The sequence below is a fragment of the Staurois parvus genome, unplaced genomic scaffold, assembly GCF_062004578.1.
Source record: "Staurois parvus isolate SC_StPar_1 unplaced genomic scaffold, SC_StPar_1.0 ptg000168l, whole genome shotgun sequence".
NCBI classification, from domain to species: Eukaryota; Metazoa; Chordata; class Amphibia; order Anura; family Ranidae; genus Staurois; species Staurois parvus.
Window position 1 is genome coordinate 1,345,373 of NW_028317964.1, and position 20,366 is coordinate 1,365,738.

General features: G+C 41.0%; 1 protein-coding gene across 2 annotated transcripts in view; it reads right to left on the minus strand.

Annotated features, from left to right (window-relative positions):
* Window positions 1-1,271: 1,271 nt before the first annotated feature.
* The window catches only part of TUBGCP4 (tubulin gamma complex component 4), a 47,028-nt gene continuing 27,933 nt past the window's right edge, over window positions 1,272-20,366 (minus strand). Inside the window, exons 9-18 of one of the 2 annotated variants that reach the window (XM_089676398.1) lie at window positions 19,791-19,915; window positions 18,874-18,924; window positions 15,322-15,427; window positions 15,131-15,238; window positions 11,861-11,999; window positions 8,362-8,539; window positions 6,742-6,876; window positions 6,539-6,655; window positions 6,323-6,462; window positions 1,272-1,431 (exon numbers count right to left, since the gene is read on the minus strand). In XM_089676398.1, the coding sequence (XP_089532524.1) occupies window positions 1,419-1,431; window positions 6,323-6,462; window positions 6,539-6,655; window positions 6,742-6,876; window positions 8,362-8,539; window positions 11,861-11,999; window positions 15,131-15,238; window positions 15,322-15,427; window positions 18,874-18,924; window positions 19,791-19,915 (1,112 nt within the window). In that variant the 3' untranslated portion in view covers window positions 1,272-1,418. Of the gene's footprint in view, window positions 1,432-6,318; window positions 6,463-6,538; window positions 6,656-6,741; window positions 6,877-8,361; window positions 8,540-11,860; window positions 12,000-15,130; window positions 15,239-15,321; window positions 15,428-18,873; window positions 18,925-19,790; window positions 19,916-20,366 lie in introns of those variants that run through there. The other variant, XM_089676399.1, reaches the window with a different exon arrangement.

The window sequence follows — 20,366 nt, forward strand, 5'->3', positions numbered from 1 at the left end:
GGATCATTGTCATGTTGGAAGACCCAGCCACATTTCATCTTCAATGCCCTTGCTGATGGAAGGAGGTTTGCACTCAAAATCTCACGATACATGGCCCCATTCATTCTGTCCTGTACATGGATAAGTCGTCCTGGTCCCTGGGCGAAGAAACAGCACCAAAGCATGATGTTGCCACCCCCATGCTTCACAGTAGGTATGGTGCTCTTTGGATGCAACTCAGCATTCTCTCTCCTCCAAACACGACGAGTTGTGTTTTTACCAAACAGTTCTATTTTAGTTTCATCTGACCATATGACATTCTCCCAATCCTCTTCTGGATCATCCAAATGCTCTCTAGCAAACTTCAGACGGGCCCGGACATTTACTGGCTTAAGCAGGGGGACATGTCTGGCACTGCAAGATCTGAGTCCCTGGCGGCGTAGTGTGTTACTGATGGTAGCCTTTGTTACGTTGGTCCCAGCTCTCTGCAGGTCATTCACTAGGTCCCCTCATGTGGTCCTGGGATTTTTGCTCACCGTTCTTGTGATCATTTTGACCCCACGGGGTGAGATCTTGCGTGGAGCCCCAGATCGAGGGAGATTATCAGTGGTCTTGTATGTCTTCCATTTTCTAATTATTGCTCCCACAGTTGATTTGTTCACACCAAGCTGCTTGCCTATTGCAGATTCAGTCTTCCCAGCCTGGTGCAGGTCTACAATTTTGTTTCTGGTGTCTTTGAGAGCCAGAAATCTTGCTTGTTTGTAGGTGACCAAATACTTATTTTCCACCATAATTTGCAAATAAATTCTTTACAAATCAGCCAATGTGATTGTCTGGATTTTTTTTCTCATTTTGTCTCTCATAGTTGAGGTCTACCTATGATGCCAATTACAGGCCTCTCTCATCTTTTTAAGTGGGAGAACTTGCACAATTGGTGGCCGACTAAATACTTTTTTGCCCCACTGTATTCATATTCTATCTGAATGCAAAATCACAATATTATATTCTATGATCACTGTCTTAAGTATAGAAGTCAGAAGAATCTGCAAAACAAAAAATTCAATATTTTAGAATACCATAGCGAGTCCCAACTTTATAAGAGCCCACTACATAGGTCATGTCTTCAATGTTTCAAACTGCATCTGAGCTGTGGTAATACCGCTTAGAAAACTAGAAAGCAGCACCAGTCTGATAACCACTGAAATATTACATTATGATGACCACTGAAAAATTACATTATGAAGACAGAAAGCACAGAGGAAATCAGCTCAAATACCAAATGTCACCACAACTATAGTAGAAATAAAGCATTTATTACACAAGTTTTTTGTTTTTTTTAATGATAATGCTTAAACAGCGTTTTTTTTTTTTTTTTGCCTGCTCCTATTTACAAAGATTGTAGCTGATGACTTCTGGATTTCTTCTTCTGGTGATGCTATTCACAATCCAAAACTGGAAACATAAAAAAAGACAGCATTTAATAAAGGATACTTATTCTTTAAAACGTTAACAGTGTGTAAGCAATACTGCCAATGCCAACAGTTGTGAGTACATATGCAAGGCAGCCTTCTAACTAGCTGGCTTTAATTTTTTGGACACCGAAAAAATGTAAAGCAAAACTACACTGTATTTGAGCACCACAAACCAAAAGCGCTATTTAATTCATTTTTAATATGCAAAGGAACTCCCCCCATCCACCCATGTCTCCATGCTTTATTTTGCTGAGAAATCACTTTGAAAAACACTCCTTAGCATTTCTGGCTGTGACCATCTTCAGTAAAGGCAGATGATTCATGCAGTATTTACATCCTAAATCCATCTACCCTTAGCTCAGGCATGCAGGAGGAGGTGCTTAGCTAAGAAAACCCCTTCTCTCCTTAAGACTCCTGGGATGTATGACATCATTCGCCTAGGCATGGACACTAGGAAGTAACTGAGGAAATGTAAAAAAAAACAAAACAGTTTAAAGCAAGTAAATATGATATACTTTGACTATTTGTAATCCCTATGCTACTAGCATTACTAAATAGCAATGTCAATTGAAAAAGTGCAGTTCCACTTTAATCAAAACTACACAGGACATGCATAGTATGCCCTGTCCTTCCTTAGATCCCCCACCCACACATTTACCAGCAAATTTCAGCTGTCAAAATTACAGGCGGAGTTGCTGTGCAGGGGCGGACTGACCATTTGGAAACTTGGGCACTGCCCGAGGGCCAGGGGTCAGTAGGGAGCCCCATGAGATGCCCCTGGTACCTTTTTCATAGGCTTTTTTGAGTTTGGGAAGGACACAGGGGCCCCATGAGTTGTCAGTCCCCCCTTGTTGCTGTGTAAATAACAACCTATTACAGCTGCTGCAATCAAAGAACATAACAACCCTCTGACACTATAAACAGTTCAGAGATAGAGTGATCATCATTCCTCTGCAGAATAAAGGGATGCGCTTCAATCTACATAGCATTTCAGTTAACGCAACATGACAAGTTTATGTAAAGGGGAGCTGAAGGCGTTATGACCACAACTTGTGAGCAGGCAGGATACTTATCATAGAAGAGACATGCGCAATGTCTTTTCTGCAATAAAATACACCATACCTACCTGCTTCACAGATTTGCACTTACAGGTGTGTAGATTAAGATGCGCATGTGCAGCTCCGCTTAAGTCACCAGAACACACTGTGTGGCAGGATGACCGACTCCTGCCCATGAGGAAGAATAACATCATCACACAACGGGAAATGCAGGTGCCTGAAGATCAGCAATTGGAGGGAAGATGCCGGCGGGGGACCCCTCGTGGACATCACATTGCTAGAGAGGAGGTACAGTATCTCACAAGTACACCCCTCACATTTGTGTAAATATTTGATTCTATCTTTTCATGTGACAACACTGAAGAAATTACACTTTGCTACAATGTGAAGTAGTGAGTGTACAACTTGTATAACAGTGTAAATTTGCTGTCCCCTCAAAATAACTCAACACACAGCTATTATTGTCTAAACCGCTGGCAACAAAAGTGAGTACACCCCTAAGTGAAAATGTCCAAATTGGGCCCAAAGTGTCAATATTTTGTGCGTCCACCATTATTTTCCAGCACTGCCTTAACCCTCCTGGGCATGGAGCTCACCATAGGTTGCCACTGGAGTCCTCTTCCACTCCTCCATGACGACATCACGGAGCTGGTGTATGTTAGAGATCTTGCGCTCCTCCAACTTCCGTTTGAGGATGCCCCACAGATGCTCAATAGGGTTTAGGTCTGGAGATATGCTTGGCCAGTCCATCACCTTTACCCTCAGCTTCTTTAGCAAGGCAGTGGTCGTATTGGAGGTGTGTTTGGGGGTCATTATGTTGGAATACTGCCCTGCGGCCCAGTCTCCGAAGGGAGGGGATCATGCTCTGCTTCAGTATGTCACAGTACATGTTGGCATTCATGGTTCCCTCAATGAAGTGTAGCTCCCCAGTGCTGGCAGCACTCATGTAGCCCCAGACCATGACACTCCAACCACCATGTTTGACTGTAGGCAAGACACTCTTGTCTTTGCACTCCTCACTTGGTTGCCGCCACACACGCTTGACACCATCTGAACCAAATCAGTTTATCTTGGTCTCATCAGACCCCAGGACATGGTTCCAGTAATCCATGTCCATAGTCTGCTTGTCTTCAGCAAACTGTTTGCGGGCTTTCTTGTGCATCATCTTTAGAAGAGGCTTCCTTCTGGGACGACAGCCATGTAGACCAATTTGATGTAGTGTGCGGCGTATGGTCCGAGCACTGACAGGCTGCCCCCCCACCCCTTCAACCTCTGCAGCAATGCTGGCAGCACTCATAAGTCTATTTCCCAAAGAGAACCTCTGGATATGACGCTGAGCACGTGCACTCAACTGCTTTGGTTGACCATGGTGAGGCCTGTTCTGAGTGGAACCTGTCCTGTTAAACCGCCGTATGGTCTTGGCCACCGTGCTGCAGCTCAGTTTCAGAGTATTGGCAATCTTCTTATAGCCTAGGCCATCTTTATGTAGAGCAACAATTATTTTTTTCAGATCATCAGAGTTCTTTGCCATGAGGTGCCATGTTGAACTTTCAGTGACCAGTATGAGAGAGTGAGAGCGATAACACCAAATTTAACACACCTGCTCCCCATTCACACCTGAGACCTTGTAACACTAACGAGTCACATGACACAGGGAAGGGATAATGCCTAATTGGGCCCAATTTGGACATTTTCACTTAGGGGTGTGCGCACTTTTGTCAGTGGTTTAGACATTAATGGCTGTGTATTGAGTTATTTTGAGGGGACAGCAAATTTACACTGTTATACAAGCTGTACACTCACTATGTCACATTGGAGCAAAGCATCATTTCTTCAGTGTTGTCACATGAACAGATAGAATAATATATTTACAGAAATGTGAGGGGCGGACTCACTTCTGGGAGATACTGTAAGTATAGTCCCCTTCTGCTTTAAATGAAATATGTTCCCATTTCCTTATTAATACTTAGTTTACCCAAATCTAGCCCTAGTCAAGTCTGATCTCCATGTTTCATTTAACTTTGAAGCAGCTTGGTCCAAACAAACTATTTTAAACTATTTGCTTCACTAACAGTTGAAGCAGCTGTGTGCAATGTGTACATAGTACATGCAGCACTGTGTTCCAGCAGCGGGATGAGAACTTCCCATCCTGCTCCCAGAACAAAAGTCAAGTGGGGCTAAGCAAGGACAATGGAAATTGGAACCTGAACTGGGCTCAAAATTGTACCAGACTCTTTTTGAAAACAAACCTACGGCCAGCCTGCACATGTGAACCAGCTCCATTGAAAAGGCTGCAGGGTCACATGTTAAGCGAATCGGATGCGGATCAAAAACGCATCCAATTCACACATATGTGAACTAGGGCTGCTAAAAAATTTTTTTTTTTAAAGCAGAAATGTAAAAAATCATTTGGTCCATAGGAGATGTATAACTGTGAGAACTCAACTGATTAAACAAACATGTGCTGCTTTTTTTTTTTATTTGTGACCTTTCAATATCATCATAGATGTATATATACACACCATGATACAATATAAACCCACAAGAAGTCATAAACAAAGAAGGGAAGAGAAGTGAAGCATTACCATGCTAGAACAGATATACTAGTTTCTTTCTACCAGTCTTCCACTAGAGGTCACCACAGGACCATCATATCAACTATGACTATACAGGCGTACTTCGGTTTATAAACGCCTCGGTTAACGTAATTTTCGTTTTACGAATAAAAATCTATTGAAAATAATGCTTCAGTTTACTTTTTTTTTTTCACAATACGAACGGATTACATTGGTTTTCAATGCATTTATGAATTGTTTTTTAATCATGTCTCTGTTCAAAACTCTTTATAAAAGCATAGTACTGTACAGATAAAATACTTTTTTCTTTAACTTTTTTCTGACCTCCGGAATGGATTAATTGGTTTTCAATGCATTCCTATGGGAAACCATGTTTCGGTTTATTAATTTTTTGCAATACAAAAAGTCCCACAGAACAAATTAAATTCGTAAACCGAGGTACGCCTGTACATAACATGCTTACTGTAGATCATTTGGAAAAAATAAAACTGGCAATTAAGCTACATGCAGTGCACTTGCTCCAAAAGAAAAAAAAAAAAAAAGATGCTGTTAAGCTGATTTTTATACTAGTTCTATATACTGAACTGATCCCTACAGAAACAATAATCAAACAATTAAAATGAGAGATCAAAACACTCCCAAATCCCTGCATTACCACATACAGACACAACAAAAAAAAAACCTAAGTGGGGATTTCCTTTATAAACAAATGTATAATTCAGACAATTTGCATTTGACATAAACCCCAGCTGACGTGAGCCCTAAAGCATGCTTTGCCATAAAGCATCCCATTTACAGCCACATTGAAAAGTTCAATTCTTGTCAGGTCAGTTCCTGAAGATAAAAGAAGGAGCAAATAATGTGAAATGTCTGTAAGATTATTAAAAAACCATCAACACTATAATAATCATTTTGGACAACACAGTATACACTTGAAAAATCTCCTTTCATGTTGTGAGTTCTGCCTGTCTGCTGGCCGTCTCTTTCCACAACTTCCTGGGCTCCCTGCATGCTTCGCAGCTTCTTTGCCATTTACTTTCAATTCCTAAGGACTACACATCCCATGGTACTTTGCTGCCTGCTAGCAGCGATTCCTGACCTGACTACACCTCCTAAAACTGCTGCTACTTTTCCACAAATATTCCATTTAAAGCCACACTGCAAAATGCCAATCTTGTGCAAGAGAGGTCAGTTCTAGAAGATAGCAGAAGATGACTGTAAGCGTGTCTGGTCTTACCTTCCCAATGTGCCTCCTGCCTGTGTATAGTATTTGTTGTAGTCTAGTCGCAGAAGCAGCTGAGCTAGGTCAGGATTAATCTGATGGTTTCGGACGCTGGAGAGTATTTTGAAGAGTAATGAAGACTGGCAACTAAATCCCTACAAGACACAGTAAGGTCATGTCACACAACATTGTCCACTAAAGCCTACTAATTCACTAGGAAAATCAACTTACTTTTACAAGGACATCCAACTGGCCTGCCCCACGTTCATCTAGGGGACCCAGGTTCTGGCTGACCAGAGAGCAGAAACTGTGGCACAATTCTAAGATTTCATTCAGGCAATGGAAAACCTGCAAAATTAATGTAGCGTCTCTGAATACACCGAAGAATAAATACAATGAATGACTCTGCCAGGGTTCTGACATTTTGTACTTACTGGTTTTAATAAAACAAAGGATTGTGCCAGAAGGTTGCTGAGAAAGTGGTCATGGGCCAGACGAATACTCTCAAAATCCCGTGTGGAGTTTATCTGCTGTAACAGCTGGGAGAACTGGGATTCTAGCACATCAACCTAACGGAAAAGGACATTTCTTGTTATCTTTGGCAAAGTTAAAGCAGACCTTCACATAAACATTAAAGTACCACTAATCAGCCTCTCCCCTTCCTCCTTTACCATTTTGAACAGGAATCCACTACCACAATTCTCGCCTAGGGAAGAATTACATAAACGTTTGGCCCCCCCGCAACCTCCTGGGACATATCACATTTCCCAGGAGATTGCATCACCAATCTGACAGGGCAGTACAACCTCACACATGTGCAGTGAGAAGCTGGCTATGAAATAGCAGAAAGTCAATACCAGCTACAGTATTTGTAGCTGCTGACCTTTAAAAAACAAAGAAAAAAAAAAGCCCACTGGAGTTCCTTTTTTTTTCCCCAAAGGTGAAGTGTACGTTTGTGCACCAGTGACCCAAAATACCTTCCCTTCCATCATCCTTCTAAGTCCATATCTCAGATCTGGGTGATCACCAGCTTATGAAGCTTCCCCCCTATGCCTTGTGCCACTTCTCTCATGGAAGTCACATGGTAATCACCGGTCTGCAAACATGCAGCTCCACGTTAGACACTTCAAAGGGGTGATGAGAAGGGGATTTGAATCACTGGTACACAAAGAGCAGCCCACCCGCAAACAAAATAGAAATGGTTCATTCTTGCATTTTACGTACTGTAAGTAATACAAATGGCATCCATGCAGCACACATTTCATCACTCCAAAAATGCTCCTGAAAGCACAGCTGAAAATGACAGAACTAGACAGCCTCAAAATACACAGATTCTGTACGTTGGTGTCCTGTACGTAGCATCCTCATTTTATGTTGTTTCTTCTAACGCTTTGACAGGGCAAGTTGTGGATGTGAAATAAATGTGCTATTCTAAGAAGAACTAGATCTATTCCTCATACACTGAGCCTCCTCTGATGAGTGGTTCAAATGAAATCTTCCTAAATCCTCTTTCTCATTGGAGTTCGATTGCATTTACAGCTCTGCAATTACAGGTTCATGTTGGCGCACACACCACTGCATGCACACAGCTTTGCTTTTAGTTCACGTCTGCCCTATGTTGGTCTATTTTAGTGGGACAATGCAAGCTGTCAGCTCTGTTGATGACATTGGCAGAGCAGGATAATGCATGGAATATGTTTTGATGCATTTCCAGGGCATGGTAATCAGCCCCTCCCAAAGCAACCTCAACTTACTCATCATTTTATTGGCCAAAATATCCCAACAGGTAGCACAAAACACACACAAAAAAAAAATATGCCTGTAAACCCAGGTGAAAACAAGCATCAATGCACATAAACATGCAGAAGACCACACGTGGAAAGGTGTGAACCTAGGAGACCCTTATACTCGATTACAAATTCAACTGTTATTTACTAAAACTGCTGACAGAAAGTCTTCATTTATTAATATGTAATACAATAATATTTCTTTGATTCCACTCACTGTCACTTGTCAAATACATACATTTCAGCTACCGACACGGTATTTCCCACCTGTAGGTAGTACTGAAGATTATCAACCAGAAAGGCCATGTGATTCCTCAGCCGCCACTTGATGGCGTCCGTTTCGTTGGATTCCAAATGTTTTCTCTGCATCTGAAGAGCCCAGCAGTGCTGCAGTTCTGACTGCACCCGGCGAACGCTCAGCAAGTATTTGAAAACCACGTTGTACCTACATAAAGACAAAGACATGCAGGACATAAATCACACGGACTTATTTCTAATTCTCTGCAAAGGTTAGGCATACTTCAGTAATGTTACATTCACTATTCAGTTTAGAAGCTGGGGTGATCTTACAACAATTTAGCCTCTGACATTTTACTGAGCTGCTGTAATTCTAGGATTTATGTTTCACGATGTGGTTCTCTCCTGTTTTAATACACACATATAACCTGTAAGGCCTAGTTAACATTGGCATTGAAAGCAGGTGTTTGAGGGGCGTTTTTAATGCATACCTATGCAAATAATACTTGTGGGCAGCACACAGTGCTGCTCACATTATCAAAACATGAAGCGTTAGCATCACCTCACTTCAAAACTGAAGCCTCCTGTCGAGTCAGGAGGAGCTTGAAGCCTTTCAACACCTCTCATTCAAGTCTACGGTGCCGCTCTTTAACCACAAGCCTACAGGGCACTTATACCCCCTTCCTGCTCGGGGCAGTTTCCAGCTTTCAGCGCAGTTGCACTTTGAGTGACAATTGCACAGTCATGCAACACTGTACCCATATGAAATTTTTATCATTTTTTTTGTGACAGATAGAGCTTTATTTTGGTGGTATTTATTCACCTCTGGGTTTTTTTATTTTTTCTTAAACCAAAAACCACTGAAAATTTTGAAAAAAAAAGTTTTTTCTTAGTTTTTGTTATACAATTTTGTAAATAAGTGATTTTTCTCCTTCACTGATGTGCGCTAATGAGGCTGCAGTGATGGGCACTGATGGGCACTGAGGAGGAGGCAGTGGTAGGTGGCACTGATGGCCATTGACAGGCATCACTGATGGGCACTGAAAGGCAGCACTGATACATGGCACTGATAGGCGGCACTGACAGGCGGCAATGACTGGCACTGATAGGCATTGATAGGTGGCACTGACTGGCACTGATGGGTGACACTGAAAGGCAGCTCAGATGGGCACTGATATGTGGCATTGATGTGCACTGGCAGGAGGCACTGATGAGCACTGACAGGTGGCACTGCTGGGGCAACACTGATCATCAGTGCCCTGATGATCAGCGTACATGTCCCCTCCATGGAAAGCAGATTACCGTCTCTCCTCTCGAGCTGTCAGCGTGACAGCTCGAGAGGAGAGAAATGCTGATAACCAGCATTTCCCTGCTTACATGCGATCAGCTGTGATTGGACACAGCTGATCACATGACCGACCCGACATCTTCGGTTCTTTCCATGATCGGTGATCCGCTGTGTCCCTCGCTGATCGCCACGCTGCGCACTCCCTGAGCCGCGCATTTTAGTGCGTTGTGATTTCAGCACATTCAAAATGGATAGGCTGAAATCGCACCACACAGAACTGCATGGGAATTGCACAGGGATGCACAGCGTGTTTATGTGAGATTCAGATGTGGGCATGGTGAGAACCAGCCTTAAACCCAAAACACTCCATGGGATCACTGAAGTGTTTTCTTTTACTGCATAGACTGCTCTTATACTGCAAATGGGTGTTTATGGCACTGGAGCCCCCACGTATTGCATTCAGCCGTCCCATATACTGTACACCTATAGTGAAGCAGCAGCTGCATAGACATAGCTGCCTGTCCTAATTTGACAGGCGTGCAAGTAATTGGCCCTAGACGCTCACCGTCTGCGTTCGGGGCTGCTCACTCGCATGACTGTCAAATTAGGATGAGTGGCTGTTTTCATGAAGCCGCTGCATCACCATAGACATACATGGGCTGCATGCAGCACCTGGTTGCTCCAACCGCATAAACAAATGGCCCATTCATGGTATACGGGCCTAAAAGCCAAATGCTAAAATCCACACCATTTGCCCCTCATAGCTGGTAAGGGATTAATGTTCTTTAACCACTTGGCCTCCAGAGGATTTACCTCCCTTCCTGACCAGGCCATTTTTTTGCGTTATGGCGCTGCGTTATTTGAACTGACAATTGCGCGGTCATGCAACACTGCACTTAAACTAAATTTACGCCCTTTTTTCCCCACAAATTGAGCTTTCTTTCGGTGGTATTTGATCGCCTTTGCATTATTTTTTTGCACTATAATAAATAAGACCAACAATTTTGCGGGAAAAAAAAATATATTTTTGACTTTTTGCTATTAAACATGTACAGTAAAAAAAATTTAAAAATCACGTTTCAGCATAAATTTATGCCAAAATGTATTCTGATACATATCTTTGCTATAATAAATCCCAATATGAGTAAATTAATTGGTTTACGTGAAAGTTATAGCTTTTACAAATGGCAGTATATATACACTGGGATTTTTTTTTAATTTTTACTTATAGCAGGACTGTGTCGGACATTTTGACACTGGGTGGAACTGACTTGGTGTCACTGACATCCTCAGTGATGACAATACAGTGATCAGTGCTAAAAAAAAACAACAAAAAAACAAAAAACACAATGACACTGTACTAATGGCACTGGGCAGGAAGGGGTTAACATGAGGAGCAATCGGTTAACTATGTGCTGGGAGTGTTTTACTAGAGGGCGGTGTCAGTGTGCTTTGCTGTACTCACACTGCTTTGGATGGCTGCCACCCAAAAAGCAGTGTGCCCAAGCGGACAGGGAGCAGAACTGTTAGTAAACAAAACTCCTCCCCGTCGGAGATCCTCGGAAATCACCGGCGCTGGCAAGTAATCACTGGCCGGGACCCGGTGATTGAGAGCCATGGCCGTAAATGGCAGCACGGGTAGATCCTGCGCCCCCTACTTGGAATTGAAAAATCACATACATAATCATATACAAGTCCTGTATAATAATAATATTTTATATATATATATATCTATATCTCATACACATATACATACACCCACACACAAGATTTTGCGCACCCATGCCACTCTGTAGCAGTATTTCTGTTATAGGGCGGACGGGACACGGTTAAGGTACTTTGTATAAACATATTACCTACACAAACAGCCTTTTTAAGGCATAATAGGCTTTATCCCAAATATGTCTAAAATAGACAGAAATCATGAACCAGTCCTGTATACAAGCTTTGGCTGGTTCCAGAAAGTATTTTTAATGTTGTAATGTAAGCTAAACTGGCTGCTGAACCCTTCGAAAGGTGAAGCAAAACTAGAATGTCACGCAAAAAAGAATAGTTTGAAAGCAGTGGCATAAAAAAAGTGATAAAGTAATCTTCCATTGTTCTGATTACTGATGAAATGTTAGTGGTTTCTATAGCACCAGCGCTTTAAACAATCAGTCAGCAAAAATGTATCATATTACAGGATTCAATGATTGTAAGCTACTATATGATCATGCTACAAGATCACATTAGAAGACTCACTTTTCTAATATAGCCGGAGTGAAGAGAATGTGAAGAGGCCACTGCACCTTATAGGACAGTCCGAGTGCAGCCCAGCCTGAAGTAGGGGCCTCCCTTGGAGACGTGTCACGTGACGCAGCATCCCGAGGCTGGGACAGATCTACAGACAGATACAGATCATGTTCATATGAATGCAATTAGAAGATAATCCAAAAAATAAGAATTTTGTACTCAACAGAAAATCCTTTTCTAGGAGTCAATTGAGGGACACAGGAAGATATTAACATCTGGGTAATACTGCCACCTTCAGGAAGGTTTGGCATTGGCAAACCAAAAAAATTGTAATACACCTCATGGTTAACCCCTCCTACTATTGACATGCCTGACTTTTGTAGCAAAAGCAGTATAAAGAGCATACAGGGGAGGGACCTATGTCCCTTAAAGGATTTTAAGGGTCAAAGTATTGTATGACCATTGTAAAAACTCCAGCCAAAAAGGAGCGGAGGACCTAGACAAACACGATGGAGAAGAGTAGATTTTCAAGGACGGAGTAGACTTTAAATCAGAGGACATGCATGACTCCAGGCAGCTGACAGGGACCCAATTAGCAGGCGAGCAGCCCTGGACCCCTTACTAGAGGAGAAACCTCCAGCAGTGTTGTAGGGAATTATCTTGTCAGCAGAGATGGAAAAAATACATCCATCCTTCTAGGACACAAAGCAAAAAACTGGCATGCTGGTAAGAGGGGGGATTTATCCGGAGCTTGTCTAGTGTCCAAACTTCCTGTAGGCAAAAGTAGAAGTCTTCCTGTGTCCCTCAATTTACGGGAAATACTTTTTTTTTTTTTTTTTTGATTTGAAGAGCTTAGAACCACTGTCAGGTTTTTATAAGTCTGTTAGGGAAATCCACTCTCTGTAATTGTCTCGATCACCAATGTCACACAGGGGCGGACTGACCATTTGGAAACTCGGGCACTGCCTGAGGGCCCAGGGTCAGTAGGGGCCCCATGAGATGCCCCAGGTACCTTTTTCATAGGCTTTTTTGAGTTTGGGAAGGACACAGGGGCCCCATGAGTTGTCAGTCCGCCCCTGATGTCACAGCGATGGAAACTGAGGGTAAAGCCAAATTTCTGAGTTGCCACTAGAACAGGAATAGAGGGGAAATCTTTCAGTGGGGACACCTGTTTCCTTCACAGTGCTGACTTGTAATATCAGGACACTTACCTGTCTATGGATCCAGCGATGTCCTCACCCAAGCTGAAGTAAGGGAACCTGCTAGTGAAGCCTTGTGCGCTTTGTGAATGGTCCTACTGTCTTCTGGGACCTGTGAAGTGTCCCAGAAGGCTGCGTGGCATTCTGACCGTGAAGTGGGAGTATGTACCTGTCAAAATCCAGCACCCACCCCCCAAAAAAAAGGTGGCAAATGTGGCAGTGGAGGGGGAGGATACATATAAATGGAACTTCCCCTTTTGGGAGTAGTTCCGCTTTAAGGCTACCGGAAATGAAGTGCAGCCTAGTGTCCCCCAAAGCAGTTTTTACTCTCCCCTGCTCAATCTGACATGGAGAAAAAAAAAATGTGGGCTTTCGATACACTTTATGAAAGCTATAATTTTCAGTCTACAGAAAGGTAACTATATATCACCCCTGCCCTAACACTGCACAAGGTTTAAAAAAAAAACAAAAACAAAAAAAAAAAACCTCCACTCAACACTTAATACCACTGGAAGGAATTCAGGGACTAATGAGAGTTAGAATTTAAATTCTATCACATTTTTGTTGTTGTCTTGGATAGTGCAGGGCTGGTTTAGAACACATGCAAATTTTTTTTTAGCTGTTTGCATCCCATTGGAGAGATTACTGTTCATTTCCTGTCCTGTAGACAGGGTGTACTTACAACGGGGCAAACAAGGTATTTGCCTTGGGCAGCGGCACCCCTCAGAAGAAACGACGCTGTTTGATCTGCGTCACACTGAGGATTCAAGGGGCACCGGGGCTGGGATGCAGGCAGAAGAGTGGAGTGAGGGGAGCCGGGGGAGCAGCCAACTGTTTGTGTTGCCTAGGGCAGCACAAAACCTAAATACACCACTGCCTGAAGACAAAGTGAGAGGAATCTCTCCAAAGCAAGGGGAAATTTTCTCTTAGACAGTTATCTTCAGAACAAGTGTTCCTATTGTCCCCTAGAATGTCACTGCTACTCCTAATTTTTCTACTCAGTCAAAAGACAAAATCAGAGGGTGGGTTAGGGGCTCCACTGATTACTGTAATATAATCCAAATTTTAAACTTAGCTTAATCAACTGCTTGCATGAAATAAGCACCCTTGGGAGATACTTCAAACTCCATCTAACACTGAAAGGGATTGTAAACTCAGTTTTTAAATAATAAAAACAGGTTTATACTTACCTGCTCTGTGAAATAGCACACCTGCAAGCTTGATTTCGAGATGCGCTGTCTGTGTCCATAGACAGACAGAGTGGCTTGGCCCCACCCCCATCACAGGATTTGACTGACAGTAGCATGAGCCAAAGGCTCCTGTTGCTTCAGCAAATCCTGTGAGATTGGGACGTGAGAGGAGAAAGCCACTGCAGATGGGCACAGCGCTGCATCAAGTGAGGGGGCTATGCTTTTACCTAAACATTTTTCACCTTATACAAGGAATGCATTCAGCTAAAAGAGGTTTAGGCTTTAGAACCACTTGATATTTTAATACTGCATGGAAATATTTTTAAATTCAATATTAATAATTGTATAAATTATACCATAGTAGCTAAAAAAAACACAACAACAAAAAAACAACTTTAAGCAAAAAAAAAAAAAAAAAAAAAAGTTTCTGTTGAACTATTCTATATTTATCACTTGTATCCAGCAAGTGGCATGATAAAGGTTAACACTATGTTTTCTACAGTGCTTTACAGCTATGCTGTGAACAGCCTGTGTAACTTAGTCTAATGGCAAAAATGACCAATTAATAAAAAGGGACACAACCGCTAGCTCACATGAATCCATATGGATTGCTAGTTAGACAAATGGAAAGGTAGTGCATGGCTTCCTTACCAGAAGTCCCAGCGTGTAAATAGAACTTAGTTAAAAAAAAAAAAAAAAAGTATAAAAGTGTAATATATATATACTTTTCCTGGCTTAAATCAATCACTATTTTCAACATGCAGAGGGTACAAGACTATAAAACAATAAAAAGGTGTGCAACCTCAAGTAAATGGCTGCTAAGACAACATATGGCCGATAAGAGACAGCAATTAATATACAATGTCTATATAGATGTATAAAGCACACACCTTTATGTTCTTTTCCATGGTAATCAATGGTTAAATGGAGCAGCGGCAAAAGGTTGTCATCATCAAGTAAAACTTTATGTGCTGATAACTGGAATGCCACATTAATATCTGAAAGGGAAAGAAGGCAGTTTGTCACATATAAGAATTTGCAGCCTATCGGCTGGAATAGAGACCTCATATATAGCACTCACCATGTTCTGTCACCGCAGTTGGTGGTGTTTTCAGCATGTTCTGGGCTATGTCTATGAATGCCTGGAATAATTCCCCTCTTCCTAGCAGGTAGAAATCTTTAATATTCTGTAAAAAGAACAAATACAGAAGTAATATAGACACCATGACTCTCCAGATGGGCCAGCAAAGACTGGCAGGGAAGGATATTACGCTGGGGGATTGACTAGAGACGTTTACTTCCACTAGGTTAGATTAGACAAGCAGACACCTATAAACCGGTGTCAGACACATTTTCATGACTAGCAATATCTTACTGTAATTTCCTGAAACAGATTCTTGTCTCCTAATATATAAGAAATAGTAAGCAATATCTCTCGAATAGCCCAATATCCTGGAGTTGAGCCTTAATATTACATATTTATACTTTGTTTTCTCACTACTCATTCATGAATACCAAGGTATAAAGAATTCAAGACAAAAACACATTTTGATGGCAGCTTACATAGACAAAATGTTAAACTATGTAATACAAACAATAAAATAAAATGATAGAAATGGAATTTAAACCATTTTCTTCTTGCAAGAAAACAGCATTATGATAATAAAAATCCAGTAGGATACTACTGAGAGTGCAAAGAATGGAACGTTTTTGTCCATAGCGACTACTCATAATACAGCTGTAATTCTCTGGTTTAAAACAAAAATAAAGAAAATAAATTAAAAAGTTCCATTAGCCTAGGTTCACATTAGTGTTGCTGCTGCATTTTATATGCATTCCCATGGAAGTCTATAGGGCCAAAAATGCACTTTGCTGCACCAAAATAAGCAACTGCACCTTTATGTAAAAAAAAAAAAAAAAAAAAAAAATACATTGCTCTGTCCCATGCTGCACTGATGTCAACAGGCACCACACAGAATATTGTGATTTCCATTGTTGTGCATTGCACCTCAATGGCAGACATAGGAGAAATCACATTAGTATGATTGGGGCCTTAACTAATCCCACTGAAACCTAACTCCAGGGTATTAGCAAGCCTTCCTCCCAACCTACTCCGCTTGTGTGAAAAAAAAAAAAAATCTAACCAAATGCCCATTTTACTTACCTGAAGCCACAGTCACATGACAATGCCTCTTTCATCTTCTGGGGCCCTTCTTTGGGTATCTACATCACTACCTGCATGATGTGGACACCTCCCATTGGTGGAGACAACACTTCCAGCGAATGAGTCCTTTTTCAGAGGCTCCAGAGGCAGGAGAACTCACATGAGCGGTGAGGGGAGCAGAGCCCAAGAACACAAGTGGGCTAAAAAGCTTTGGTCCCAAGAGCAGGATATTAACTTTGCTCACAGAGGAAGCTGGTACTTTGATACATTACTCTACCAGAAACGTGTTTGGAATAAAGACTGAAGAGTAAGGTAACTGAAGTACAATGCGCCATTTACATTTCATTTTTTCCTGGAATTGAACTTGAAATTAGTAAGCCAGTCTAAACAAAGATGTTTCTCTAGTTTTTTGGTAAAAGAATAGGTTTGCTGTATAAAACTTAAAATGTAGTCCAGCGCTACTCACCTGATGTGCTCAATACCCTACATTGCTGATGCTAGCATCTAACATGCATTCCCTCATGTGAATCGAAAAACAAGTAAAAAAACAGATGCTGTGCTGCTGTACCAATAATGCATGTGACCATAACTCCAGTGCTGTAATTCACCAAAATGTTCTTTATCATCAAGTACACCACAAATATAAGACCACCACAGAAATCAAAATAAAGTTTGTGTATTGCTCTCTTGAATTTCAAAAGTTGTGCCAACAACTGTATGGTATATGTACATTTCCTGTATGTACTGTATTTCAATTGGTGCAATTTATCAGTAAGTATATAGATACACTTTAAGGGACACATATGGGGAGATTTACTAAGACTGGTGCACAAAAAATCTGGAGCATAGTAACTAATCAGCTTCTAACATCAACTTGTTTAACTAAGCTTTGGCAATAAAACCTGGAAGCTGATTGGTTACTGTGCAGAGATGCACCAGATTTTGCGTGCACCAGTCTTAGTAAATCTCCCCCATAAGCAATTTATTCACATAGGAAACGTCTGTTGATTATTTATTGGGGCACCAGTGCATCGTCTGTTTTTTGCTGTATATAGTAACTATGACCTACTCAATTTTTTGTATGTAAAGCTGGGTCAGCCGACAATCTCTTACATCAGACACCCAGAACAATTTCCTGTGCATGGTCACCCTGCTGCCAAACAATTAGGAATCTATGTAAGCAATCCTATTTCTGTGCTCTATTTCTCAATATGTAAGCAGGAGATAGAGGGACCCCAGAAGAAGAAGTGTTTTCCACAGTTACGGAGTAGCTGGCTTCCAATAATTTTTTTTAAGTTTAAGAAAACGCAGAAGGATAATGACTGAAACAGAAAAGTCATTTTTAATGACATGTTTTATGTTATAGTCAGTTTGTTAAAGTGCAGTTTACCACTTGCCCTCCAGAGGATTTACCCCCCCCCCCCCTTACGATACGGTGCTGCATAACTTTGACTGACAATTGCGCGGTCATGCAATGCTGCACCCAAATGTTTATGTCTTTTTTTTCCCCACAAATGGAGCTTTTGGTGGTATTTGATCGCCTGTGCATTTTTAATTCTTTGTGCTATAAATAAAAACAGACTGACAATTTAAAAAAAAAAATAAAAAAATTTTACTTCTTGCTATAAAACATATCCAGTAAAAAATTTTTTAAAAAAATCAAAATTTCATCAGAAATTTAGGCCAAAATGTATTTTGCTGCATGTCTTTGTTAAAAAAAAAAAAAAATCCCAATACGTGTAAATTGGTTTACGTGAAAGTTATAGCATCTACAAATGGCGGTATATATATATATACTGGAATTTATTTTAAATATTAGTAATGGCGACAATCATTGACTTATAGCGGGACTGCGGCGGGCATTCTGACACTAACTGCCACTGGCATCCCCAGTTACACTAATACAGTGGTCAATGCCAATAAAAAGCACTGACACTGTACTAATGGCACTGGGCAGGAAGGCGTTAACATCTGGGGCGATCAAAGGGTTAACCATGTGCTGTGTGCGGTTTTACTGTGTTGTCTGTGTGTGCTTTACTGTGTAAGCATGCGGCTTTGTATTGCTCTACTATGCAGAGCAATACAAAGCAGTGTGCTGAAGTGGACAGGGGAGAGATCTGTATTGTTTACTTACAGACCTCTTCTGTGTCAGAATTCCTCGGCAAATCGCCAGGTGGGAATCTCCAGCCAGGACCTGGTGATCGACAGCTGAAGCAGCCAATGGTGGCGTGGGTAGGGTGGTACACGCGACCCCTACCCGGAAATACAAAATCACATATACATATACATATATATATATATATATATATATATATATATATATATACACACACACACACACACGATTTTGCGCAGCCCTGCAGCAGTATTTCTGCTATAGGGCGGTCGGAAAGCAGTTAAACAGATTCAGAGTAACCCAATCCCATATTCCTTGTGTAAATATATAAAAAAACACACACACACACTCACCTTTAATTGGCCTATTAAATCAGATTCTTCTACCATGAGTTTCCACAAGTGCTACAACAAATAAGATATTATTAAAGTTTGTCCAGTACAGATTTCAGGAAAGGTGGATCAAATCCCAAATGAACCAAATTACATAAAGATCTGGAGTACATTCAGTTGTGGAAAGATCTGTAACTCAAGTAATACTGAATGTGTATCACATTTACCAGTTGTCTCTATTCTGCCACACAAGTTACAGTGTGAAAAGTGGCAATTGGTGAATGATGCTTCAAACACGTTTGTAAAACACACACACACACACACTTTGCAAAGATCTTAAAATAGAGGAAAACTATCTATTTTTGAAAATGTACCTTCCTCCTCTCTATTCTGCCTAACCTGTATAAAAAAAGATCTGTGTACTTATCAATTTTCAATATGCTCCTATCCATTCACATGATCCTTCACGTCTGTGTCAGGGAGTGCTTGACAATGGCTGTCCATTTCGAGAACCATGATGTCCCTTCATAGGCTCCTGTAGCCCAGCTGATGTCGGCAATCCCTTCTCTACCCTGCAGCAGCCGCTCACTGACACGGAAGCCGAAGCTGCAGGACCATGTGACCAAACTGGAGCAGATTAAATATAGGCAAGTACACATCATTTTTTAATATACAGTAGGTTAGGCAGGATAAGGGGGGTGAAATATTATTAAAATAGTCATAGCTAGGTTCTTCTTCCACTTTAGTGTACATTTAAATTTTACGTTATGGACAGATGTGAATCATACAAACAGTAGTAGAAGGCCTACACAAGTTTCATTCTTATGATCTTATTTTGCTTATGAATATTAACCTTTTACAATGACACTAATATAATTCTTCAGCGTGCCAAAATAATGCCATACAATAATGAAATTTTTTTAAATTTTGTACGATACCTCTGCAACTGTGCTTCTGATCCTGTCAAGAACAGACTCAAAATCCACCAAATTAAACAAAGGTTGTTGTTTTAACCTGTGTAATTCTGCAGCAAATATATCTTCCTGGTTTTTCAGTATGGAGCCTAGGAAGCACAAAGATCAAACAAAGAAAATAAAGATTGTTTGGTACTTCTGGCTTTCTTTAATAAAGCAATGTACCACAAGCAATAATCAAACAGAAATCCTCTTCCATTATGATCCTTTTTTTTTCCATACATGTTAATGGGGGACTTCCAGCCCTCACAATTAGTAATAGGAACAGCACAACCTTGAACAAAATACAAAGATATCCCACAGCATTGACATAGTTTAGCAGTGGATGTCATTTATTGGTGATAAAAATACATAAATCTACTTATGAAAATATTGTAAAATCTGCATTGCATCAGTTAACAGCAACATTAGCCTAAGGGCTGGTTAGCACCAAAATATCTGCCTTCTCAATGCGTTTCTACCTGTGCGTTTTTGATGCATTCAAGTGCTTTTTTATGTGTTCATATGTTAATTTTATTCCTTCATCTCAATTCAGAACAC